We start from the raw sequence: 27936 nt of genomic DNA, 5'->3' as shown, positions 1-27936 counted from the left end.
TTTCTTCCACCATGCCCTTCTGCCATGATGTTTCTGCCTCACCCCAGGCCCAAAAACAATGGAGCCAGTTGGCTATGGACTGAAACCTCTGGAATCATGAATGAATATAAATCTTTCCTGCTTTAAATTGTTTTCAAGTATTTTGTCACAGTGACAAAAAGCTGACTATCACAATAACTATCCACTTTAGTGAGACAATGGCTAAAAGTAAAGGTTCAATTGAAACAAAATATTTAGGCTTAGTAAAGAATTTTCTGCCATGGTGATGCTTTATGACTCTTGAATGATTTTGAAAGGTCACTTAAAGTGTGTAAGAAAAGATACACAGCTTGATTTCAGATTTGCTTGGTTTAGAATTAATTCTTCGAGGTTGTTGATGGTCCATATTACTGGTCAATATGACCTACAGTGGGCACAACTCATAGAGGCAACATCCAGAGAAAAGACAATGTAGCTTTTAATGTTGTTCCTTTCGTTCATTCATTCAACAAATTCTGATGGAGCTCTTTGTAAGAACTAGGCAGCTTGCATTCTTGTGGAAAGGCAGAAAACCAAGTAGCAGTAGTTGAACTAAGCATTTTATATTGACAAATATTAATCAAGTAAAAAAAGTTGGTGGAGAGTAAACTATGATGGCCAATTGGATTATTAATTCTGCTTTGGTGATCAGGGAAGCCCGCCTGAAGTCAAGGATCAGATATGCAGGGTGTTTTGTAGACCACAGGAAAGGGTTTGGATTTTAACAATGAGAAGCCAGGGAAGAATCTTAACAGTGGGATTATATGACTTATTCTGTATTAAAAGGTCACCCCCTGCTTTTCAGCTATCAGGGAAATGGGGATTAAAACAAGGTTGGAAAAAAGAAGTGAGCTAGGAAGTTTCAAGGTAGGAAGCATCAAGGCAAGAGACCACAGTGTCCTGGACTAGGGTAATAGTGGTGTTGGAGAGCAGCTGGTAGAACTGATAGGAATTGCTTATGGATTAAGTTGGTGCTGGGATGACAAAAAAAAGGGCAAGAATTGAAAGTGACTCTAGCTTGGATGATATTATCTTCTACAGAGGGATAAACAGATGAAGAACAAATTGGGAAAAATAAAAATTCTGTTTTGGCCATTCAGGTTTCAGATGCCTATTTGACATCCAAATAGTTGATATCAAGTAGGTAGTTTTCATAGATGGGTTTGGAGCTTAGTGGTTAATTTGTGCAAGAAATATAAATATGGGGTTCTTCAGCATAGATATGACGTGGACTCCTTGTGCTCGGGTGAGATCACCTAGTAAGAGGAGGCTGGAAGAGTGGCCCTAGGCCTGTTCTGAGGCACTCTAGTGTTTAGAGGGACAGAGAACCTTAAGGAGAAGTAAACCAGAGGTGTTGTGAAAGCCTAAGAAGAGAAGCTTAAGAATAAACTAGAGTCAAAATAAGCTACAGCCCCATTCCTGTTGATTCTGTGCACCTTGGACCTGTGCATCTTTAGGACCAACTTGTCATGAGGCTAAGCTTGGTAGTTTTGGGAGGCCAAGGATAGAGGATGTGGATTACTCCACTGGAACTACCTCCTACTCATGTTCCAAACTCTAGTACTGCTCTGTGTCTGGCAGTTGCCTATAGGGTACTGTGCATTTTTTCACTCAGTAAACATGGAATAGCCAGTCTGTGCTGAGACTGTCGGTGTAACATGGAACAAGAGTGACCTACCCAGTCTCTACTCTTCAGAGTTCACATCATAATAAGGTCACCAATGAGGAAGTGGACAAGCACAGGAGTGGAAATAGTTGAGGTACAGCAGCTCTAGTACTGTCTGATTTGGGCAAGTCTAGGTGTTGATCTAGACCTCGATTTCCTGTCTGAAAAATGGACCTAAGTTTGAGTGACTTTCTGTTATATCCTGAAGATGTGAATAATGGATGTGTGAATGAACATTGCTGTACATTCTGTCCTGTTTCAGTCCTATTTTTGATAAGATAGTAGGAAGGCAAGGTCAGCCTTCCTGTGTGGTGAGCTCACATGCTATGTGTTCACTTATACCACGTTTCTATACTTGTTTTCCCTCCTCAGGCCTCCTCTCTTTCTCTATCCTCTTTTATTAGCTCTGGGCCTTCTCTTGAATTTTACTTATCCATCCTAAAAGGAAAGGCTGGTTTTCATAGAGAAGAATCTTTTGATGATGAGCCATGATATTTTATCTTCTAAGAGGAATCATTAATGTTTAAATTATCTGGGGATGTTGAACAAAGGATTCTGGGAAATTCAATTCTTTTTATAAAGGGAATACACACACACACACACACACACACACGCGCGCGAGCGCGCGGAGTGGTAAGTTTATAATGGCCAACCAGATAATAAGCTCTCAGTCCCTCCCTTGAATGCAGCCACACTGGCTCCTCGGGCATCTCCAAAGCTTTTGGGGAGGGAGCTGCTTGCTGTGGCTTCTCAGAGGAGGGTGAAATGTGTCTCTTAAAAGAACTCAGCCATTTGTTCTCTGTCAAGATGCCTCTTTCATACTGTAATTAGAGTGCTGTGGGGGGTGTGCATGAGGGAGAAAGAAGAATACAAAAAGCTCTTGCTTCCCCAAGGCTCATTCTTCCTGCACCACAGGGCTTTGAACCTGCTGAAATATTGTGACTGAAACACACACTATTATATGTGTATAGAGAGAGAGAAAGTGACATGTGTGCCTTTGAATTTATGCCTTGATAGTATCTGTGTGCCAAACTGAGGTGGCACCGACTGGTGGGTAATTAAACAGAGTCAGGAGATCTAATCCTGCTTCGTAACTCTGTCTTTCCTTGCTCCCTATGCCGTTATTTTTCTGGTCTGCAAAGTAGGGATAAAAGTGTGGTCCCTTAGTTCTCCTCTTAAAAGATTTTAAAGACGACCATGTGAAAACTTGTCATTTGTCAGCATTCATAGTACATGCTATTCTTTGATCATCTACTAATGGAAGAGAACAGTGAAATAGTTGGAACGAATCGTGCAGCATTTGAGAATATTTGTGGGTTTTGTTTTGAATTTTATTTGTAGTGATAGCAACAACAATTTCTTGATTATGTTATACTAAAAGAAATCACTAACATCTCTGCAGCATGTGCCAATAGGAGAGAAGAAAGGATGGTAGAGAACCTAGGCTGACTCTACTTCGTTCACAGAAGATCATCTTTGCCACGCCTGGCATGTCTTGGGTGGATTACAGAGAACTGATGCTGTTAGACCCATTCGTTTTTTAGTACAAGTGTTCTTAGAATATCCAGCTTGCTTACATGCACAGCCGACCTCCTAATCAAAACCTGCTCTCTCCAGTGTCTTTTCCATCTCAGTTACTTTAACTCCATCATTCTAGTTGGGGTAGCTAAAACCCTGGGGTCATCTTAGACTCATCCTTCTCTTACATTCCATATTTAATGTGTTAGTACATCCTCCTAGCTCTACCTTCACAATATATTCAGAACCTCAATATTTCTCAACAGCCCTACTCCTATTGCTCTGTCCAAGGCCACCATCATCTGGACATAACCTGGGAATTCTCTCTGCTTCTTCAAAGGAAGAAGTCCCTGCTTTTCAATCTGTTCTCATCAGGCTAGCCAGAGAAAGTCTGAAAACTTCAACGATGTCACATGACTTCTCTACTACACCTCCACTGATGGTTTCTCAGCCATTCCAAGTAAAAGTCAAATCTTTAAAGGACCTCTAGGGCACTGTGTGATTAGTCTTTCACCCGGTTGGTGACCTATTCTGACCTCATATCATTCATCCTCCATTTATTCAGTCCACTTTAGACACATGGTTCCTTTCTGTTCTTCAAAAGCCCCAGAATGTTCCAAAGCTTTGTCTTGGCTGTCACCTCTGACTGGAGTGCTTCTCCCCCTTATCTGGATAGCTCCCTCTCACATCTCTTGTGTCATTTCTCAAGTCTTCTCGAGACCTTCCTTGGTGACTCAACCTAAAATCCCTCCCCCATACTTATTTATTGTACTACTTCAGTTTCATTTTTCCCTTAGTGCTTGTCAAGTTATAGTACACTGTATACTGTACTTATTTTCTTATTGCCCTTCTCCCACGTGGTAATGCAAGTTGTATGGGTTAGAGATTTTGCTCTTATACCTGCTGCTGTTTCCCCGTATTCTAAAATAATGCCTACTCTCTGGAACTCAATCATAAATTATATTTTGAGGTGGAATAAATATATATAATATATGTATATTTGATAATAGGCTGTCTGTATTTGATATGTGTCAGAAATGACAGCCACTAGGAATATCTGCTCTGTGCCAGATACTGTACTTTGCACTTCCCATCTATTATTCAATCATTACAGCAACTGTTTCAGGTAGGTATGATATTTATTATGATTTTACAAACTGAAACTTAGGTTAAGAACTTGCCTTAGATCACACCATGGTGAAGCTAGCATCTAAACCCAGGCAGGTCTGTCCAACTTCAGAGCTTTTCATCATAATGCTTTAACACTATAGATTACACCAGCTTCAGGCTTAAAAAGCAACAGGAAACATACTTCATTTCCTTCATTATCTCCTTTATGATAATTGCCAGATCTTCTTTTCCTGTCTCTACTCAGACTGATAGATGAGCTACCGATATTGGAAGAGAAAGAATAAAAGACTGTTCATTCCAAGTTCCTACAAGAATCTACTTCTTTGAGTTTCCATACCTGAAATATCATGAAGATGTAGTAGAGCACTGGTTCTGGATCTGGGCAACCTAAGTGATCTTGCAGAGCAGCTCCCACCTGCTATAGATCTTGGCCCAGCAAGTTAGTTGACCCCTCTGTGCCATAGTCTTCCTGAGTGTAAAAGGCTGGGCTTGGACAAGTATCTATCAAGTTCCCCCCACACACACACAACTGATAGATACCCTGATCTCTGAGACACATGGCCTTTCTTTCCCTTCTGTGGATTCAGGGTGGAGGATTGGGGTGGGATACAGCACTTTGTGTAATACTGTTTATGTGCTTTAACCATTTTAGGGAAAGGGTTCTACTCATAAGAGGAGGTCCCCCAAAGCTCGTGATGCTAAGAAAAGGTGACATAGGGTGATGTAGTGCCTGAGTATTTGAACCTTTCACCTACCTGAACACTCACCCTGATTATTAGAGTCAACATGGACTGGAATTTAGAAGGCTAGGTTCTGTTTTGGCCTTTATTTATTGACAGTCTAAGTCTCTTTAAATCCTTTAATGGAACAAGTCAAGGGATAAGGCATAAATAACCATATTGCTGAACTGTGTGACCTTCAGTAAGGTGTATACTTTCTGTGGGGCTATGTTTGCATTTCTGAAAAATGGGAGAAAAAGTTCCTTGAGTTCATAAGACCACTGAAAACATAACACTGAACAGTCTCACTGTCTACCCCCAGCTCATTTTCCAGTGAGACTGAAATTAAACCATTGCCAGCACACAATTACCAACTTGACTTACCCAATTTCTCTGTTAGTTTCAGAACGTTTAAGATTGAAGAGGTTTTATTTTTCTTGATATCACACTCAAATTCCTCCTTCCTGAAGCAAAGATCTTACAAGAACATTGGCAAGGTTTCCTTGTGGGTAGCAAAACCCTCTGAAAATATGGAGTCCGAAGATTAATAGGAATGTGACCATGTGGCCATTTGTGTGCTTGGCAAAATCTGTCTACATATGCTTCGGGGTGCCGGTGTGAGCATGTGAATCAGTGCCAATGTGTGTGATGAAGCATGCAAGCGTGTACAGGAGTGTGGGTAAACAGATCTTTGAGTCACATAGGCCAGTGCATCCTGGCGGGCTTTGCCTTCCCTTTGGTTGCCATGACAACATCAAGGCCCTCTGCATTAGTAAACAAAGCTTCCTGCACACACTGAGTCAGGAGTGCTCTGGAGCTAGAGACTAAAACAGGAGCCAGGCAGTTATCCACCAGAGGGTTTCTTGCTGCAGCAGACCTTCCAGAAACATCTTCCTCACTAGATAAATGTAGAGATGCCAATCCAGGAGCTCAGTGATACTGAGATAAGATAGCATAAGCAGGAATTTCAGGCTGGAGATAAGTATGAGTGAACCTCATATCCCTTTCCTAAGAGTTAGGCACATCATGATAAATTCTAGAAATGTAGATGACCAAAACCTATTTCACTGTTGCCCTGTGAACTAAAACCAGTCACTTTAATTTATTTGTATTCAGATTAGCCATTTTGCAAATTATCTGTGGCAGTGGTTCCTTTATAGGTCCATAGATTCACAAAATAGAAATCAATTTTAATGTTAATATAAACATGATTTGACAGAGAACTCGGATTTCTCTCCTTCACCCCTGTAGACATATATGATAAATGTTTGGGGAATTGTGCCCTGTCTGAGATTATCCTTGTATTTCTTCCACCTCATCCTATTGTGAATAATATAGAATTGGTTGTGTATAAAAAGTTGATTTTTACAATTTATGAGTTTTGTGTAAACTGCTGGAAAACAAAAGTAGTCACAAACATAGATTCAGTAACAAGGATGAAAAAAGAAAGCAAATTCATCATGCACTGCAAGGAGATCAACCTTCCTATAGATTCCATAAGTGCAATTTAGAAACCTAAACTTTGCATGAAGGCGACCAGAATAGAGACTCACACAGACCTAACCCCAGCTCACCTTCCTTTCATGTTTGTGAGAGTTGCATCTTGTGGGGAGCTGCCAGTTCTATTTCCAGGGGGCCAGAGTGGGGTCTAAAATTGTAGATAACAGAATTGGGTAGTGAGTGGTGTCTACAATGAAACACAATTTGGATTTTCCTCATTATACCATCTCTTATAGGAATCTAGCCAGGATTCCTAGAGCAGAGTTGTTTCTGCCTCTGGTGAGGAACAGAGGGTTTTTATGTCTCTATCTCATGTCAGCTGTGACTGAGAGGTTCCACCCAGTTTCTTAGCAGCAAAGGATGCCTGGATACCTTGCTCTGAGAAAAGATCTGGCACTATTTCTGCAGTAACACATGGGATTTAATTTCGTTTTTCATGTTTGGAATTGTGAAGTGTAAACGCACCCCATCCTGAGCTCTGTTATATCGATGGGTGTGGAAACATTGGATGGAGCAAATAACAAGCGGCTGGTTGCACATTCTCTTACCATAAGCCCCAGGCAAGTGCCAGGAGGCCTTTGGGGATGTAAGCACTCTTCCACTATAATCTAGAGTTCCCTTTCTATACTTCCTATGACTTCATCCAAGGGAACTGGATACATTGAGATATGAAGAGAGCCTCTCCTTGAGACTTCCAAATTCATGTCAGTGGTTATCTGTTTGACTAAGTAAGGTCAAGGTTGTATACTTAATCTTCGTAAAAGCATCACTATCTGAGTAACCCCCAGGATCCTGCAAAGAAGAGCACTTAGATCCCCAGAGAAAAGGGAGTAATGGGAGGAACATACTGCCCTTACACAGGTCTGGCCACTTATATACTTAGGACCCTGGTGGGTGTGTAAATCTAAGATTAGAAAATTCACTTCTAATCTAAGATTAGAAAATTCAATCCTGTTTGGCCCTGTTCCCTCCAGATTGTGTATGTGTATGAATAAATGGTGACTATGATAAGGACACAAAATCAAGCAGTGTATCACTAGCTTGACTAATGCTATGAATTTTATTTTAGGTCTTTATTAACTCACCCATAGCACAGAGGATCACATACTGCTGTCTCAATGAAAGGCCCCTTTAAGGAAGAAGAAAAATAAAGAGAAAAGAAAAGAAAAAAACTCCTTGGTTTTATACCCTTATTTTCCTCAACCTTGGGCTGAAACAAAATCCCTTTTGTGACTTCCAGATAGCAGGGAAGACAGCTAAGGCATTGTTAGAACCACACTTACCCTGGAATTGGAAGACATTAGTTTGAATTTCAGCTCTACCCCCTGCTAACTGGGTGATCTTGGGCAAGTAACTTTTCTGAATGTCCCAGGTTTTGCAAATGTAAATGAACAGGAAAGCCAGCTGGAGAGACCTAGGGTCTAGAAAACTTCCAAATGCACAGGAAGGTGAGACTGGGATACTGTTTGCCTAACCCACTGAAAATCAAGCTATCCTGTCATTCTAGGGGCAGATGGAGGAGACACATTGCATGCTTCATAGCTTCTACGGGACACGTTAAGAAGTTAGAGTTAGTGCTAATTCTCTGGCTCCCTTGGGTCAGTGCAGGGATGTAGTGTTTCACCACTGAAGCCTTTGGGCACCAGGACAGAGCTACCACTGTGCACACCTAGTCAGCCTGCATATTTTTAGTAGTAATTATGATAAATCTATTGAAGGTATACTATGTACTGGCTTATTTTAGTCCAAGAAGATAGAAAGTCAAGTAAGTCACAGGATGTTTTCACAAAAATCTCCTGTAGAGGAAGAGACAGTCACCCATGCAACTGATCACAGTAAGGTCTGACTGTAAGATGAGCTCTAAAGAGACAGAGGAGTGTTGGAGTGGAAACCAGAAGACTCAGAGAAGGGAATGCTAAACAGAAGAGACGGCATTTCAAGTTGGCCTTGAATTTTGACAGCCTCAGCTGAATATGAAGGGATTCCATGCAGAAAGGGGGTATAAACTAGCCTTGCATGCACATGCCTCCTTTTGGGAAATGGGCCATGGCTGAGGAATGGCCATGGAGGACTGCAGGCAGGCAAAGATGGGCAGGAATGGTGAGAGATAGGATTTGAAGACAAAGGTGTGGCTCAAACTGCAAAAGATTTTGAAGGCCATATTTTTGCTTCATTCAGAAGAAAGTAAAGGAGGCTGAAAAGGAGGAGGTGATAAGTTGAAAGAGGGTGGAATGTAAAGGATCTGAGAGTAGTGGTTCCTCTCCAAAGATCTCTGTCCTTGGTTGGACACTTGCCTTCACAAAGGACCACTTGCTTCCCTTTAGATTCAGTTTTCTGAGCACTTGAGTGGAGATATTCATAATAGTGCTTGTCCTCCATGCTCAAGGATTATTGTGGTTGTATCCTGCTGATAGTCCCCCTTTTCAAGGTCTTACTCAAAATAATACCTCCTCTTAAACCTTTCTTAATTCCCTCAGATCTTAGGTGAAAGATCAAGATAGATGCATATGAAAATATAAAGAATGTAGCATAAGAAAATACTGGGGCCTGGGTTCTAATCCAGGCTCCATTTCTTATTTAAACTCTATCAAATTGTTTTATTTTTAAATTGAGAATGAAAATACCCATCCTGCTTTCTCTTCAGAATGCCTGCAAAGATTAAATGAGCAGCATATGTGAAGCAGCTTGATAAGTTAGAAAGTGTTTTACAAATGGTATTTTCTATGAAATTTGGAAGTGATAAGATCCAGTGGTGTTTTTAAAAGGTAACTGGAATACCTATGAGATATGTGAAATTAAGGGAAAAGAGAAAGGTGGTTGAGAGACTCAGTCCATGCTACTGCAATAGTCCAGTCAAAGAAGGATGAGGTCCTGAGCCAGGCAATAAAGATGGAGGAGGGTGGATTCACGAGCCCCTTTGAAGATAGAACCAATGGAACAATGGCACTAATTGGATTTGAGGGATGGAAATAAGCAAAGAGCTAATGGTAAGAACTTTAGTGGATGGTGACACTATGAACCACCCAGCCCTTGTTACTTTCTAATTTCTGAAATGTAGGGAAGAAGGTGAGGATAGAAGCCATCCCAGTGCTTGACTTCTGTTCCCTTGACCCTCACTGGCCCTGGTTGTTCTTCATTTTAATTCTCCTTCCCTCTCACCACAGTACCTTTAATAGAAGCTACTGAAGCTGCTGGCAAGCAGAGGACAATGTGGGGAACCTTGCCCCCATACCCTCAGCTTGACTGTAACCATAATAACCACAGTTCCTGTCTCTGAAGAAGCCAGCTCTATTTTGGTAGGAGGGCCAGGTGAGACACAAATAAGCCTCTCTCCTTATCATGGTAGACCAGCCTCTCCCTTTCCCTTCCGCACTGTTGCTGGGGCATGTCTCTCAGACCTTGGCTCATTTCTCCTTCCCTGAACACAAAGGTGGAGCTGGCATGATCCAAAGTGGATGCTGGATTCTCTCATCTTCAGGCTACAGCTCTTTATTTATGGCGATCACCTTGAATAAGTGGAGCATCTGCCAGGGCAGGTGGAGAACACTTGAGCCATGGTGGGCGAGACTGCAGTACCAATGGGGGAATTCCAGCCTACAAGCCTGTTTGGTGGTGAGGAAAGCTGCCAAAGGGTAGTTACTGGAAAAGACAATTACCAAATGACTGTTTGTTTATCCCCATTTGTTCACCCACTGAATTTGATCCTTTCTTTCCATCAAGGGCCTTTTAATCCTCTGTTCTTCTCCCTCCAGCCCCCATGGAGCTTTAGTCTTCTCATTTTCTTGTACCAGAGGGTGGCTTTGTTCCTCTGTATCTTCCAGTGAACTCTTGACTTTCCCTCTGTCTTGTTATCTCTCTCTACCTCACTCCACCTTCCCACTGTCCTTCTACTGGGTACCTACCCTGTGTCCCTTTCTTAATTATTTAACCAACACCAGCTGTCTTCAACAGCATATCAGCCCTTCAAGTCATCAGTGTAATCAGTGGTCTTCAGTGTCACCCTCTATTGAGCATCACAGTGTACCAGAGACCATGGTAAACAGGCCCTGTACACAAGGTCAAAAGCAGGGAGACTAATGTGAGGCCATTAGAGCCATCCAGATAGGAGGTGATGGTGAAAGTAGAATTAGAGTTCATGTCCCAGCATATTACTTCATGTATCCGAGCCTTGGTTCCCCCATCTGTTAAGTGGAGATTTTAACAGTGCTCAATTTATAGGATGTCCATGAGTGTTAAATGACTTAATATGAAGAGCTTCACACAGGACTGGCACATAACACTTGGTCAATACATATTAGTCACTGTTGTTATCAAAAGCATAAAGAATAGCTCTGGCCGTGAGAAAGTTAAGGGTTTCCATTGTAGCAGAGGGGATTAAATATGGCATTTTGAAAACTCAGTTGTTGCACGGTTAAAACATCCCTTCTGAAATAGAGCAAGCATCTGGGCATGCTGGCACATGCCTGTCATCCCAGCTACTCATGAAGCAGCCAAGAGGATCACAGGTTGGAACCAAGTCTCAGCAACTTAGTGAGACCCTCTCAAAATAAAAATTGTTCAAAATGGGCTCAGGATATAGTTCAGTGCTCTGTGGGTTCAATCCCCACCACCAAAAACACAACAGAGCAAGCAAAGGGTATTGGGCCTGATTGGCATGCAGAGGGTCTGGCCAGGCCTTTAGTGAGAAGCTGCATTGTAGCCTAGGGCAAGAAAATGTGGAGGTAGAGTGTACAGAAGGACCTGCTCAAACACTCTTTTACTTGTATCACCCTTTTTCTTTGTCATGGTACTATCTCAACCCAATGACTCTTACCCTTCTTGTCTGCAGGGAATTTGCCAAAGAGAGAGAGAGAGTGGAGAACAGGAGAGCATTCATGAAACTGCGACGCCAGCAGCAGATAGAGCGTGAGCTGAATGGCTACCGGGCCTGGATTGACAAAGCCGGTGAGGCTGTGGGCTGGAAGAGCTGGGATGTGGGATGCATAGGCATCAGAGCCCGTGCCCTGCCAATATTTCTATTCAAGAGAGGCCTAGAAGAGAGCAGAGAGCAGCTCTGGCTGCCTTGTGAGCTCTTTCGTTTCCTGCTGGCCCCACTTCCTTTCTCTGGAGTCTGACTTTCTCAGTTCTTATACCAGACACCTTTCACAAGGCAAGCATGTTAGCAGGGTGAACGGAGGAAAATGTAATCCTAGAGTTGAGGTTGGCCTATTGAGTTTTGTATTCTTCCTCCTATTACTGACAATCCATACATTTAGCAAACAGTGTACACCTACTTTGTGCCAGGCCCTGTCCTAGGCACTTGGGTTACAGCCATGAGTCAAACACACAAACTCCTTCAAGCTTTTGTCTTGGGGAGCTCATTCTTTTCTAGATAGGGAAGGAAGCAATAAACAAAATAATAAATAACTTACAGAAAGAGGATAAGCACAATGGGAAAAAAGACGAAGGTAGCATTATAAGGTGTGGGATGTGCTGCAATTTTAAGTAGAGGGGTTGGGACAGGCCTGTTTGTCTGAAAACTTAAAGGAGATGAGGGTGTGAACACAGGAAGATCTGGGAAAAGAGCATTTCGAATCAAGTCCCTAATAGAGGAGGGGCCAGGTGTGAGCCAGGAGCAGAAGGGAAGTAAACAAGGGGAGAGAGGCAAAAGATAAAATGAGAGTGGTCTGGGAGTGAGCAGTAGTCATGTGTGACTTTACAGATTGCTGTAAGAGTTTTGGGCTTTATTGAAGGTAAGCAAAGGACGGACATGCTCTGATTTAAGATTTGAAAGGAGCATCTGATTGCTTCTCTGAGAGTAGAACATGAGAGAGTAGGCCACAGGCAGGGAGACTAATGTGAGGCCAAGGCAGCCATCAGACAGAGATGATGGCAAGAACACGTATTTTCCTAAGGCCCAGAATATCCTCACTTCTCACCCCATGGCCCAGCACCAGAATCAGTTCAGGCCCAACACTAAGGATGAGTCCATGCCATCATGATTTCATTACATCACAGGGCCACCATATTCAAGTTTGACTCTGGCTCAGGTGCTTATGAGGGGCATCAATCACCCCTTATCTGTCAATAAAAAGGATGCATTTGCTTGCATCATTCTTTTAAAGGTTGGGTTGCATTGCCGTGAGAGAGATATATATTATATATATATCTTCATATCTTCAGATATATAAGTATATATATCTTCATTTTCTTCCAGAGAAAAGTGATTTTCTAAAATAAAATAAAAATACACATGACAGGCAGCATCCTTTTTTATTCCTAGTAGAAAGCCTAGCATGAATGTGAGGTCACACAGGAAAATTTTGGAGCATGATTTGATGCTTGGTTGCCTGAGCCTCTGCTTCTGTAGGAGCTTTAGAATGACATTATGCCCTGCTTTCTGACCACCAACACATAAAAAGGTCGTAAAGTTCTGGACTCAGCCTCTGATTATCTGTAAGGGCTGAGAGAATGCACGTATCGTTGAAAGGCAGAGAAACACCCCTGATCTGGGATAGCTACTTTTTTTTTTCCATTAAGTTTATTGGTACCGTTTTTGTGGCCTCCAGAAGCATAAGCAATGCCTGTTGACTGAGTGTCCATTTCGCCCTTACTCCTTCAAGGCAGTTGTGTAGGGGTACATGAAAATAAATCTCCTTACCTCTTCCCAGAATAACTCAGTGTTACCATAGGAGGGTGAGCTGATTTACCTCCAGGCCAGGCAGGCAGCTTGCTGTTCCCAACTGTCCTTGGTGTCCTCAGTGGAGGAGCCATTCAACAGACTGTGGAGTGAGCTGGCAGCAGAACCAGAAAAGAATCTTCCCAGCCCTGGCTGTGACCCCACACAGGGTCAGGTGACCGGGTACGCTGCTTTTTTGTGGTGTGCTTTTCAGACACTTGGAAAATTCCAGTGCTTCCCTTTCTTCTAGTTGGCAAAGCCAACAATCTCTTTCTAAGAAAAGAGACACACTGCAACGTCAAATTGTGCTTCCTGGCCCTTCCTTTTACAAATGGAGTGTGAGTGAATCAGAGACATATGGGTTACATTTCCCTGGAAAGACACTGAAGTTCGAAAGCAAACTTGGCAAAAGGCATTGGTGGGGGAGGGGTGGTTTCCGTACATTCAGAGCCTCAGCTTTTCCCAGAGATCCTCAGCTGTACCATACACCTTCCATCTGCCTTGGGGGTTCTCAGATCTGCCCAATCCAAAGCCAGACACTGCAGCAAAAGTGACTCTCTGGCCAAGGTAATTAATGCTGCTACCAGGTATTTTACCAAGGACCTAATTTTACAATAATGGCCTCCAAACAACTTGTGCTATGAAACGCCTTTAAAACTCTGTCTGTCTGCATGAAGAAACATCCTACCAATAACACTTAACCTGTTCATTCAGTGTTCTACCAGAGGCTGTACTTTAAAGAGCTAAACATTTATGACTTGGTATAATGGCCATCCTGCATAGTAATGTCCAAGCCTCAAAATGTTCCCCTCCCTGGGAAATACATTACATACTCTCAGTTTATATGCAGATAAAATTATGGTAATGACTTTACCCTTTTCTACTTGTCCTTTTACTTGTTACAAGTGCTTAAATTAAACTATTGTTTAATTGCACCATGACAGGCTTTTCTCCAGCATCTGGGTTCTTCAGGAGTGATTAAGGCCACCGGTTCCCAGGCCTATCTGTTGAGAGTGGGTGAGAATCAAAATCTACTCGCATCACTCCCAGTAGGTCACTCCAGAACCCATCAGATTTGGGGTAGAAGGGCTATTTGTTGGTCCCTTTAGATGGATGCTAGTGAGGTTTATTACAACAGGAATTTGTAGAAAATAGTGCCCCTAAGATTATCTCTCTGGAGTAGAGGACCCTTTAAATTTAGAGATAGTATGATGTTCTCCCAAACATGAAAAAACAAATTAATCTTGTTTAAACACCAACAAGTCCTTCATTTTTGCAGCACCGCCTGGGTGGCTAACAATTCAATCCATGTCTAAGACGTAACACTACCCAAAGTAAGCACAGATCCTATGGATTAAAGCCTCAGTCTCACAAAAGTGCCTCCACTTCAGACACCAGAAAGTGGGGTCCCCAGGTGACTGACCTGCATTTTTCCCCGGCTGACTACAACTCTGTGGGATCGTACAATCCCTGCACCCACCCACCCCTCCACTGCCTGAAGATTCCATAATTTGCTAGGATGAGTTATGTAATTCAGGAAAAACAATACTGATTGGTTTATTATAAAGGATACAACTCGGGAACAGGTGATAAAAGAGACACACAGGGCAAGGTATGCCTTCCCAGCAGATGGAGGTGTGCACCAACCCAGAAACTTCCAAACTCTACGGATTAGAGGGATTTATGGAGATTTTATTCCTTGGGCATGCTTGATTAAATCATTGGTCATTGGTAATTGGACTCAATCTAGCCTCTCTCTCCTCCCCAGAGGTGGGGATGAGGAGGGTTCTAAAAATTCTAGCTCTCTGATCATGTGATTGGTTTAGCTGCCATCCTTTAAGCTAGCCAGGGCCCCTCTCTTCTCCAGGAGTCATCTCATTGCAAAAGAGCTCTGCCAGGAACCACAGACAAAAACCAAATATTTATTTTTTATTATGCCACAGGGACAAATCATGATGGACCCAAGCTCTGCTTCACTGAGGCAGGATAGATAGGAGGAAACAGACCCCAGCCTTGCTTCTCTCTGAGAACCTTTACATTTCTTCCTCTGTCCCCTCCTCAAAGACATGGACAGGATGGTGCCCAAAACATGGTTTATCTCCTGAATAAGGAAGTAGGAATTATGGCCTAAGGGGGCACAGACAAGAGAAATTAGAAAATTCCCTTGCTACAAAAATCTAGAGGGTTAGGAGAGAAAGACCCCTGAGTGGAAGTAGAACCAGAAATGGAACTTTTTCATTCCTATCAATCTATGGGGTCTTAGTTAGAAAGACTCCCCCCTCCAACGGGGGGAGCAAAAGCATCACATGTAGACCTGAATTTACCAGCTGTACCACAAGTACTCCTGCCCTGTGACCTTCCTTCCTAGTACTCTGTGCATCCTGGTGATGCTTGGTTTCTTTCTATGCTGGGACCTGTGACAGGCTCTGAACCTTTTGCTCACTGTCTGCTGCCCTGAGCCAGAGCTGTCCCTGAGGGATTGTCATTTTGCACAATAATTTGGCATTTACAGGTAATTTACTAGGCCATTTGTTTCTCTATAGAGGAAGTCATGCTTGCTGAAGAAAATAAAAATGCTGGGACATCAGCCTTAGAAGGTAAGGAACGAGCTACAGTGTATTTGCCCCTCTCTTGCCATGGTAATCTCTCTTGATCAAAAGAGGAAGAGAAAAAAAGAAAAGAGGGACGCTCTGGGATTTGAAACACAAATCTCTCTGCAATAAAATCCCACATGCTTTAAAGTGAAGAGATTTGAGTCACAGATTTAAATGCCCTTTAAAGTGATGAAAATGAAAGCCGAGAGTTGCTTTGTTCCAGGGCCTGTGATTGATACTGTGCAATGAAAAGGCCATCATCCAACCAATGGTATATAACAGGATCTTCTTGTACAATGTGTAGGGATCATCTTGAGACCACTTTCATTACCAGGAAGTGGCACATTTATGAAGAGCCAGAACAAATAGATATGAAGCGTTTGTGTACTCACTGCATTTAGATAAGTTCTAGCAAGGATTCCAGAGCCCTTGGGTTCAGCAGGTGCTGGTGAGCACAGAACTCATGGTTCTGTACAGTCTCAATCTCAGCGCAATATTAAAATCAGACACCTGTGTCAGAGTCCTTGCACAAGGCCTCTGGCCCACAGTCCTCAAAGTTTTGTCCAGGATGGTCTGGGTGTACTTGTGGCCTCTCACTGGCCTTCCCCTTCCCTGGCGTAGTGCTTCGAAGGGCCACCATCAAAAGGAGCCGGACGGAGGCCATGACCCGAGACTCCAGCGATGAGCACTGCGTTGATATCTCTTCTGTGGGTGAGTGATCCAGTTAGATCTTCTTTTACTTCTCTGGATCTCCCATGAAAACGAAGATTCTGTCTTTTGAGAAGAACCACAAGGAGAAAAAGAACCCAAAGGATCCAGAATTTAGGATTGTAATTAAGGGAAGGAATGGGAATCTAATCTATCTGACAATGATTTACAGGAGAAAAAAAGGACCAGGGGTTGCTGTTTACATGAAATGTGGGATATGGGGTTCTCCAAGTATGGGAGATGTTTCTCATTTGCAGATATATCCTCTCTTTCCTGGGTGTGATACTGAGAATGTACTTTGGGATACAGGTTGAGCATCCCTAATCCAAAAATCTGAAATCTGAATTGTTCCAAAATCAGAAACTTCTTGAGCAATGATATGGTGCTACAAGTGGAAAATTCCATACCATGGAATTTTTTTCCTTGCACAAAATTAAGAATATTGTGTAAAATTACCTTCCGGCTATGTATGTATATGAAACATAAATGAATTTCGTATTTAAACTTGGGTCCCATCCTCAAGGTATATCATAATGCGTAGCAAACATTCCAGTACCTGAAAAAAAAATCTGAAATGCCTCTGGTTCCAAGTGTTTTAGATAAGATCTTCAACTTGTATGATTCAAAGGATCCTGAAGACTGATTGCTTCCAGTGACCTAGATGTGAGAACTTGAAGTCATTTCTTAACCATAGTAGAACACACCTACTTCCATCGTGTGAAATTTAAACTAATTCCTCTTGACAACCCTTTGATGTGACTGAAGTTCAATCCCAGGTTCTCTTGCAGTTTCTGACTGAAGACAGGTTTTTCTTCCCCACTAAAATGGCAGGCTATCACTCTATCCTTAAGAGCAGAAGAGACTTACAATGCTCATTGTTGCTTTATGTTGCCAGTGGCAGAAATATCACAAATGCAGCAGAAGGATTCCAGTGCCTGAAGCATATTTAAAAGGGAAGGGCAGAAAGGAGCCCAATCTGTTCCAAACATAAACACGATCCTGTCAGGATTCAAGATGCTGGGTGTTTGGCTGGTGTCCTGCCTGGGAATCTTTTGATTTGCTAGGACTGTGAGTGCCTGGAGAGGAAAACAGGGTTTTTGCTGGTGAAAATTACTTACTCCACAAAATAGGACTTGCTCAGGCTTACAGTGTAGCAGTCACCTTGCCCTGAGGCTCAAGCTGCCCACCATGTCCTTTGGATGCCACCTGGCCACAGAGCATCATCCCAGGATATTTTGCAGCCTCATTCTTCCTCCTCATTTCCCCCCTCCTAGGCACACCACTTGCCCGAGCCAGTATCAAGAGCACAAAGGTAGATGGAGCTTCCTATTTCCGGCACAAGGAAAGGCTTCTACGCATCTCTATTCGCCACATGGTTAAATCCCAGGTGTTTTACTGGATCGTCCTGAGCCTTGTGGCTCTCAACACTGCCTGCGTAGCCATCGTACATCACAACCAGCCCCAGTGGCTCACTCACCTCCTCTGTAAGTGAAGGGTGACTGTGGGTCCCTCCTGGGGACAGCTTTATTGGTATGTAAGTGAATGTAAGAGGGCAAAGAAGGGTCAGCCTGGCAGTGCGGTTGTCCTAGCCTAAAGTTCTGCCTGCTCCACTGTGAGACAGGCCAGAGCTATCTGCAAGGGGTGTGGCTTGTTCCTCACTGCTCCCAGCCTTCCTTCACGATTGAATCAGGTAAACAAATCCTGGCTGATGCATTAACAAGATAATGTTACACTTGGATGCTAGAAGGCCTTCACTGGGGTTCTTAAGAAGGTTCAGTGTGTAGGAATTTGGGCTACTAAAGTCCTGGGGAGAGAGTTCTTAAGGGAAAGGATTCCTCAAATGGACCAAAAAGGAAACTTATAGGGCAGCTCTGGATAAGATTGCCATTGAGTGTGAGTGAGGATGAGGAGATGTTTATGGGTGGACGTGTGGAGGGTGGACTCCAGCTCTTCCATCAAAGCCATGCTAAAGTCCTTTCTTTCTCTTCTGAGTGCCACCCTCCATGTAAAGGCTCATGATAAACTGACCTGTTGAAAGAGAGCAAAGCTGACCTTTTGAGTGAGCCTGGAATTCATTCTGGCTTTGCCTGGCCCTGACCTGACATGGCCACCGAGTGTCCTCACAGTGTCTTCTCGTGGGTTCCTCTGTAGGTGGGTGGATCAGTTGCTGAGTGCAGGACCTCTCAGTATCTGTGGAATAAACACTGTACCTTTAATACTTTCAGACTATGCAGAATTTTTGTTTCTGGGACTCTTCCTCTTGGAGATGTCCCTGAAGATGTATGGCATGGGGCCTCGCCTTTATTTTCACTCTTCATTCAACTGCTTTGATTTTGGGGTAAGTCCTTGGAAGCCTCCCTGTCCTGCCACTTCATGTTGATATGTCATGGTTTCAGATAAGCAGCTTGCTCTATCACTCAGCAGAAACCACTGGAGTCAGAATTTGTAAAAGGAGAATGGGTAAGGTGAGCTAAAGGGCGTTTAGAAGTGAATAAATTCTTGCCAATCTAGGGCTTGTTTTTTTTTTCAGTGCTTTGATTTTTAGTACTTTTATTGATGTAGAACACATACACTAAAGAGTACACACTTAAGTGTATAGCTCAATGAGATTTTACAAAGCTACCCTAGCCAGAGTTTTGAACCACTTATTATCTTGGGGGAAGTCTGGGAGAGAGGGACAAAGGACTTAATTTTAGAGGTGTTTCCAAAAGAGGTTATGCATTTGGGGCTTTTTTCCTACTTCAGTTTAAAATTAGCACAATTATCTAGATAAACCTTCATGCAAACATGTATGTCCTATATTAGCAAGTCACCATGTACAAGATTTCATCCAGCTGTTTACTTCTTATGTAAAATCCAGATGTGTGATGCTAGTAGTTGCAAAGGTGCATCCATGCATGTTCTTTTCCTGTGCTGCTCACAGAAGGTATGTGCTGTATTTGAGGTATTGAGAGATAGCTCACCCTTTATACATAGGTAAATAGAGACCATCATGTTGAGGTTCATGGAACCAGGCAGCAGCAGAATGAAGCCACAGAACTTGGGGTTCCTGAACCACTTCTCTTTCTGCCAAACCCGCCTCTTTTCTGCCAAAGCTTCAGTTAGGTGCTAAAGATTTTGAACACGTGCCAATTTGCATTTTCACTTGGAACATATGGTTCTGAGTACAAGCAATTTTCAGGCATAACAGCTAGTGAGAGATCATTCTAAACTTGGGGTCCTCATGTACATTCTTGTTAACATCACTGTGAGAATTAATTTTTGTTATTTCTCCCAACACAATATCTAGAACATAATACACATTCAATAAATATATAATTAAACCAAAAAAATACTTGAAATGCTAATTTAAAATTGCTGCTTCCTATAGCAAGGCCCTGGGTCAACAAAGATTGTCATATTGAGAGGTGTGGGACTTCACTGAGCAAAAGATACTTAATGAATTGAGAAGCAAAATATTCTTATTAGCGCTAAACTTTAGGATGATCAGAGAATGTAGGGCCTCTGTGATTTCTGTGTTGGAACACAACCTGTACTAATTCAAATTGGTTTCTATGCTTTGCGTCTCTCTTCTTTGTTTGTTCAAGGTAATATGAGGCAAAAACAGCTATGGCTACCAAGTTTGCATGGAAGTAGTGAGTGGCTCTTGTAGGCATCACCAAGGACAGGTGTAAGCAAGCCAATACAGAGGGTGAAGGGATAAAGTTAGGAAGGGAAATGGAAGGCAATAGAAGAGGGGTGGCAGTCTTGTTTTTCTTATTCACACGTAAGTAGCCCTGGTAGAGATGGGACTGGGTGGGGATGGGAGAATTTTAATTGCACCATAGCCCAAGGACAGCTGATGACTGTGTGCTGAATCCAGGATGCTTGTCTTCTCCTCTTCCCTTGTCTCACTGTGGTGAGTTGCTTTTTAGGTCACAGTGGGCAGCATCTTTGAAGTAGTCTGGGCAATCTTCAGACCTGGTACATCTTTTGGAATCAGTGTTTTGAGAGCTCTCCGGCTTCTAAGGATATTTAAAATAACCAAGTAAGTGATGAGTACTTGGACTCTTTCCAATATCTTTGGGGGTGGAACCTCTCTCTACTTTATTGTATTTTCTTCTTCCCCTTCCTTGATTACTTTACCACACCTTTCCCTTCCCTGCCCCATACCCATTCCATTCTTCAGCTCCTTCTCCTCCAAGTACTGAATTAGAAAAATATCTATGGTACAAGATCCAAGGCCACATTGCTAAGGGAAGCAGTCTTTTCTTCTTACGGTTCTATAAATGCAGCTTATTTCACAGACTACCAGGAAGATGCTGAGCTCAACTTGTGGGTGACATGATATTCAGTGTCCATAGTCATAACTGCATCTGGTTTCATAGGTATTGGGCATCTCTTCGGAATTTGGTGGTCTCCTTGATGAGCTCCATGAAGTCCATCATCAGTTTGCTCTTCCTCCTCTTCCTCTTCATCGTTGTTTTTGCTCTACTAGGCATGCAGCTGTTTGGTGGCAGGTAAGTTCCAGAACACTTTCCACTAGAAGGAAGTTCTGAAGCCTCAGGTCTGTCAGCACCAGGATCATTGATTTAATCTCCCTGTTGCCATCTTGTTTGCTCTCATCCAGAGCCTGAAGAGACCGCAAGTACATATGTGGAACAACTGTCTTTATTTTTAATCCTTTACACCATACAGGGTTTTTGTTCTGGAAACCTAGCCATTTGGAACTGTCTCTGAAATGTACAACATAGAGCCTTGTAACTGATGATCAGCCCAAACCCTGTGTCATTGCCTGAACCTTTCAGAGTGCATAGTTCACCAGTAGTGGTCACTGCTACCATCTTCCTAACTTGGGGAAGTAAGGAAAGAGGAGCTTGGACAAAGGGAAAAGAAGGGATGAAAATTGTTGTTTTGGAAAGGGGAAATTTAGTATGTGAGATTTACATTCCATTTTTTTCTCTGAATTTCCTTTTCAGGTTTAACTTTAATGATGGAACTCCTTCAGCAAATTTTGATACCTTCCCTGCAGCTATTATGACTGTGTTCCAGGTACGAGGCTAACTGACAGTCTAGAAATGCTATATGAGGTCCTCGGACCACACACTAGAGGATGACAGTGTCAAGACTCCTGTTTTTCCTGTCTAGGCTCCTCCCAGTTAACAGAATACTTTTCCTTTTTTGAGTAATCATTACCACAATCCTCAGACTTCTGGGGCTATCATCTTACCACTAACAAAAGAACTCTATTAATATCACCTCATTTTCCTTCCTCCAACACCTGTGAGGTGAGATTTTGAATCTGAGACATTCAGTCACAAATAATGTTTAGGGTTTTCTGAAATTCAGAGCATTTTCTAATCCATGTATCCATTTAATGAGGTATCTTTTCTATGCTTCTGCCAAAGAAACCAGCTTTTTAATTCACAAAGAAAACTCAACATCCAGTAGTGTATACAGTCTAACAGACAAAGAAAAAACATTAGTTAGAATCTGAGACTGAACCAGAACCCCCATTTTCTCACCTGAAGCATATGGAGATTTTTCCAATAGCACTACTGTCTTGGGAGCTACATGTTACCAGCTCTGGGGACAGTTAGGTAGTGATGAGACCACCTGGCCAAGCTGGAGGTGGCAGGAACTCTGTAGTCAGGATTACAGCCTTTTTTCATGATGTTCTCCTTCCATTTTCAATCCCTAAAGTTCTCTTCCTTATAAAAAACAAAACAAAACAAAACAAAACCCTTTAGAACTATTCAAGGGAATGACTTCACCTCACGCCTTGGCAGGAGATCCATGCAAGGAAGAAGATTGGAAAGAGCCAACTATAGAATTTGCCCTTTGCATTGGCCCAATCTTCCCTGCTTCCTCAGAGTTCTGATATACCTGTTATTTGCTATGTGTAGATCCTGACAGGGGAGGACTGGAATGAGGTGATGTACAATGGGATCCGTTCCCAGGGTGGAGTCAGCTCAGGCATGTGGTCAGCCATCTACTTCATTGTGCTCACCTTGTTTGGAAACTGTATCCTTATAAAGTGCTCTTCTTTATGCTGGTCACCTTCCTGGACCAGCATTTGAGGAGGAGGTGGTAGTAGTGATGGTAATAGAGCTGGAGAAGTAAGGAGATGGGCTGTGGACATTGCTTGGTGTACTAAAGGAACTATGATCTGAAAAACACTTGTACATTAGTTCTGTAAAGAATACAAACATAAACAGAGTATTATCCAAATCTATAATATACAAATATATAATGACATACAAGGCTGTTATTTCAAATGGTTGGAAGTGCTACAAGCTGGGTAAAAAGTAAGAGGACAGATATCACTGTAGGTGAAATAGTAGACAGAGTATAATATTAATGAGTTGATTACATATTAATATAGAACAGAGCCTGTCACATAGTAAGATCTCAAAAATATTATTATTAGATTAATGGTAATACGATTATGCTTAGCTATAGTAGTCACATTTCCATTGCTGGGGCAGAATACTTGCCATATAAAATTTTGGGGTCATGATTTTAGAGGTTTCAGTACATGGTTAGCTGACTTTGAGGCAGAAACATCATAGTGAAAGGGGATGGTAGAGCAAAAATGTTTTATTCACAGCACCTGGAAAGCAGAGCAGGGGACAGTTCCAAAGGGGAAGGGGAGGAAGGCCAAATACAATACCCAAGGTTTCAATCCACAGTTGGCTAGTTCCAGGGCAGAAACATCATGGTAGAAACGCATGGTAGAGGAAAACTGTTCACACTGTGGTAGCCAGGAAGCAGAGAGATGGAGAAAGCCAAGCAGAAGGTGCTGGTGACAAGATATGGTCTCATCATGCTCTCATGACCCACCTGGACACATGCAACATTAGTGTGCTTTACTAATCTCCTTGGCTTGTCAAGCCAACCAAGTTGACAGTCAAGATTAACCATCACAATAGTTAACGTTTATTGTATTTGTGCTACATGTGAGACCCTCCACCAAGTACTTTACAGACAATATTTCACCTAACCCTTAGCTTATTAAGAGGGGAGAAATAATTTCATTAAGTCAGACAACTTCTAAATTGTAAAGGTAGACTTCAAACCAAATCCTTGAACTCCAAAGCCTATTTGTAGGCAAAAGACCTATATCAGGAAGATTTAGGTTTGCATCGCAGCAACTCTGTTTACCAGTGGTGTGACCTTGGAAAAGTCTCTTAATTTCTCTGAGTTTGTTTTTTCACATCTCAGAGGAGGATAATAATATCTCCTATGCTAATTGTAAATATTAAACAAAATAATTATTGTAATGCCCCTTATGAACTGTAAACTTTATACAATCTCTATACAGTCATTAGAAATTTGAAGAACTGGGACTTGCCTCAAGTTGGGAATAATAGAAAAAGAAAGAGTCATGATACAGCTCTGTTTGCATTTTTCCAGTCTCACAGAGAAGAGACTCTATTAAGTTTTCTGTGGAAAGATTCTGAGCGTCAGAAAAGACTATAAACATGGGAAAATTTATAAAAAGAAAGTTATACAGTGAATCTCAGAAATGGAAGGCCAGTCCATCACAATGGCACTTCGATTTTCCTCTTATTCTGAGGATAACCAGAACTGGCGTTCTATGCTAGAACCTGTTTTATGTTATACCATTGCCTGGAGTCAAAGGCAGTCAGAAAATTGGGACTTCAGGTGTGAGAGTATGGAATAGAGGTGGATTTCATAATGAATCAGGCCTGCTCGCTGTGACATTTTGTTAAATGAATCATGGAAGTATTCTGGAAACCTAAAAAGAAGAATAAGAGAAACAAGATAGTGAACCATTGTTGAGAGTTAGTAACAGAAGTTGTAGGATTTCATTTATTTTTATCTCTAAGGACAGAATAGTATGATGCTCATTGATCCAGGTGGGATTCAGCTCCACCTCCAGGAAGGAGAGATGTCAAGGAGCTCCTTACACATCTTACTGTTCAATGATTCTCTTATTGGTTATTGCTATGGGTTGAGGCCATAGCTGTCGGAAGGCCTCTTTCCCCTTCTGGCCTCCTGGATGATTTGATTCAGGCATTTTTTTGTTCTGTGTGAAAGGAAAGATCATGTGGAAGGAGGGAAATGTATCCTTTTTCTCCTTCCAACAGAGTTGCACAGCATTCCCTTCTGCCTCCCATAGTTTGTTGCTGCTTCTGTCAGTATCAGAAAAGTCATGGAGGTGCCTTTTCAGAATTGCCGAAACCTTTTGATTTTCTTGCTTGTCCATCCTTAAATCATAACCCACAGATACACTACTGAATGTCTTCTTAGCCATTGCTGTGGACAATCTGGCCAATGCCCAGGAACTGACCAAGGTAAGCATTGCTCTCTGGGGACCAGGTGGTTCTTCAGTCTCGTTGGGTATCCACTGCCCTTGGGAGCTCTCTCAGGATGCCTGCATTTATCTAACTCTGCCAGAGCTTTTATGTGCCATTTATCTAAGGCTACCAGAGAGGCTTCTTCTAGGAGGTTCTGGATGGTTAGAGAGCCACACATTCATGCATGAAACCTAGTTCACTTTCGCTGAACTTGCTGAGCCTCACACCAGCCCTGGTTTCCCTCATCATATGGAAAATAACAGCTCATCTCTATGAGCCTTCAGAGGAGTCCTTTCTAGGATTATGACATACAGAGTCAAGGAAAACACTAAATTCCTGGATTTTAGACTTCTCCTTTGCTATTGTTTCCTGTGGCAGTGTAATCCCAACCAGGTGACCTGACCTTTGAGGGTCTGGTTGTGAGGGGCCAGGAGCACTGTAGTTCCTGGACTATGGATGTTGGGGTATTTTGGTGGCCATGGCTATTCTGGGGAAGTTTCAGTTTGTCAGTTTGTTCCTTTCTTTCCTTTGATTCTGCAGGGGAGGAACCAATACTAATTGTAGTTGTATGGTCTGTGGAGATGAGGAAAAGCTCCTTTCCCCACACAACACAAATTTGGTTTTAGGCAGAGTCACATAGCACCCTGGTAATGTTTCCAAGCTTTTGCATGTATTTTCTCGTGTGTTGCCTGCTCTTCTCTACATTCCTTGGAGAACTTCTTATCTGTATGATATGGTAGGGGAAATGCTAGGTTTACTATCTAAACATTGGGTTTGAATCCCACATCTACCCTTTACTAGCTGTTTTAGCTTTGGCTAGACTCCTGATCTTCATTAATATCCGTTTCCCTCATGTAAGATGGGAAGGTACATACCTCATAGAATTACTGGGAGAGAATTACCAGTGAAATGATGTCTGTGAAAACCAGAGCATGCTGGGAAGATGTATGTATTCTTAACAGCTCTAGTCACTTTACCTGAACTGATTTTCCTTAGTGTCAGACTTACATGGAGGAATGCAAGTGAGGGAATGAGGTCTCTGCCTAAGAACTCAGGGTGGGGGCACTTAGCTATGTAAGTGAGACACTGTGATGGGTGCCCAGACTTAGCGCTTACTTCATGGGGCTGTGCCTGGAAGCAACCTGCTCCATCAGGTCCAGATACTGCAGAGCATTTGCGTGCCATGGGTTCTTGCTGTTGCCTTCATCGACAGTGATTAGCAGTTGCGTGGAATGCCGGGGATAGGTAGACATCCACTGGCTGTCCTGAGCAGCCTGTGTAGGGCAGGGTAGAGACAATAATTCCTGGCCTTGTGGGAGCTGTGAGGCTGCTGTCTCCCAGGGGGCCTGGCCTCTGACTTTGGAGGACTCTAAGCCAATTTAATCTCATGCTGCCTTGTTAACCTCTTTGTCTGCTTGCCAAATTTTACTGTTCTTCCAAATTCCTGGAGAGAGCCAAAGGAAGCTCCTCTCCTTTGTGGGGATCCCAGGCAAAGTCATCTCTGCTTTATGTCTAGGATGAGCAGGAGGAAGAGGAGGCCTTCAATCAGAAACATGCACTTCAGAAGGCCAAGGAGGTCAGCCCGATGTCTGCACCCAACATGCCTTCTATCGAGTGAGTTGGCTGCCCCTTTGCTGTGCCCCTTCACAACCCCTGGGCTGTGCTAAATTAAATTCCTCAACTCCTAAAATGATTGATTGTAGGAGTGTACCTCATTCATGCCAGGAACTGTTCCTTAGATTACAGCAGTGAGCAAAAGAAAGGGCTCTTTTCTCATTGAGTTTTTATTTCAGTGAGGGAGATAGATAAATATGCACATTGTTTCAGATAGCAATAAGTGCTATGAAGTAAATAGAACAGGGTTATCCAGTAGAGAGGAACAAGAACGGGAGCACCTCAGGGCAGTACAGGAGGGGTTCTTCAAAGAGGCAATATATAAGTAGAGATGTGTGCTTGTATAAGACAGTTGTCTGACATTTTGGAGGAAGTGTTCCACCCCCACCAAGGTCCAGAATGGCTGATGTTTAGCAAATAAGGGGGACTGAAGACAGCAAGGCCAGGGAAGTGGGCAGGACCCAGCTCAGGGGCCCTGATTCTCAAGTGAAAGATTTAAGCTTTTATTCGAATGACAACCATGGGAAGACTAAAAGTGGAAGCAGAGATATGGTATGATTTCTCCTTTAAAAAGTCGCTTTCCTGTTTGGAGATTGGATTGTAGGGGCCCTTCCCAGAGTGGAGGCAGGGAGCCAGAGAGTTGGTTCTTAGAGTACAGTAGGTGATGGTGATTTGGACCAGAGTGGTAGCATTGGAGAAGATGAGAAGTAATTCCATTCAGTCTATATTTTGGAATGAGAGCCAATAGGATGAGCTCTGACTAAATGCAGTAGGTGTGAGGATGGGAAGAAAAGAAGAACTAAAAATTGCTCCTGGGTTTTAAGGTTTTGAGGCCTAGATAGAAGGTGATGGTATTTACCGATAGCCTGGAGATGTTAGAAATCCAAAGTTTATTTTGGCCACATTAAATCTGATATATTTCTAAGGCATCCAAGTGTTTGAATAGGCTATTGGTTACTTGAGTCTGGAGCTTAGAAGAGAAGTCAGGATTAAAATAAAGGTTTGGAGGAAGTCATTTGCATTTAGATGGTATCTAAGCCATCAGCGTGGGTGCAATGACCCAGTAAGAGTAAGGATGAGGAAGAGAGGAGCTAAGGACAGAGGATGAGTGTGTGCCTCTGCTTAAGGTCTGGCAGAGGAGAAGCCAGCAAAGGAAACTGAGTGGGTATAACCAGCAGGCAGGAGAAGAACAGAGAACCATGACACCCTGGAAACCTGCAGAGGAAAACCTTGCAGAACAGAGAAGAGTGCAGTGGTCCTACACGTTATTGAAAGATCACTCATGATGGGATTAGAAAAGGGACTATTGGATTTGGCCAAACAAAAGCTGTCAGTGACCATACAAGTATCTGGGTGAGAAGGGAATCCAGGTAGAATGGATTAGGGAGAGAAATGGAGGTGATAGTGTGGAGCAGCTGGTGCACATTCTTCCAAGGAAGTAGCCTGGATGTGTGGTCAATGGTAGGACCAGGGGCAGTCAGCATGGGCCCTGGGTGGGTCTGGCCTC

At 42.7% G+C, this 27936-nt stretch overlaps 1 protein-coding gene across 9 annotated transcripts in view; it reads left to right on the top strand.

Moving 5' to 3' along the window:
- Nucleotides 1-27936, top strand: part of Cacna1e (calcium voltage-gated channel subunit alpha1 E) — a 485327-nt gene that overhangs the window by 384768 nt on the left and 72623 nt on the right. For 8 of the 9 annotated variants that reach the window (XM_087194393.1, XM_087194398.1, XM_087194390.1 and 5 more), the window contains exons 10-20: nucleotides 11381-11496; nucleotides 15754-15807; nucleotides 16426-16515; nucleotides 17787-17996; nucleotides 18738-18850; nucleotides 20427-20539; nucleotides 20880-21011; nucleotides 21471-21543; nucleotides 22398-22515; nucleotides 24745-24812; nucleotides 26332-26429. In XM_087194393.1, coding sequence (XP_087050519.1) covers nucleotides 11381-11496; nucleotides 15754-15807; nucleotides 16426-16515; nucleotides 17787-17996; nucleotides 18738-18850; nucleotides 20427-20539; nucleotides 20880-21011; nucleotides 21471-21543; nucleotides 22398-22515; nucleotides 24745-24812; nucleotides 26332-26429 — 1185 coding nt within the window. The remainder of the gene's footprint in view (nucleotides 1-11380; nucleotides 11497-15753; nucleotides 15808-16425; nucleotides 16516-17786; nucleotides 17997-18737; nucleotides 18851-20426; nucleotides 20540-20879; nucleotides 21012-21470; nucleotides 21544-22397; nucleotides 22516-24744; nucleotides 24813-26331; nucleotides 26430-27936) is intronic. The other variant, XM_087194394.1, reaches the window with a different exon arrangement.

This window comes from Heterocephalus glaber, unplaced genomic scaffold (genome assembly GCF_053883595.1).
Source record: "Heterocephalus glaber isolate CG9 unplaced genomic scaffold, H.glaber_assembly_v1.0 deba00001600, whole genome shotgun sequence".
Lineage (NCBI taxonomy): Eukaryota > Metazoa > Chordata > Mammalia > Rodentia > Bathyergidae > Heterocephalus > Heterocephalus glaber.
The sequence above is the reverse complement of the archived record's forward strand: the minus strand, read 5'-3'. Positions and strand labels throughout refer to the sequence as shown.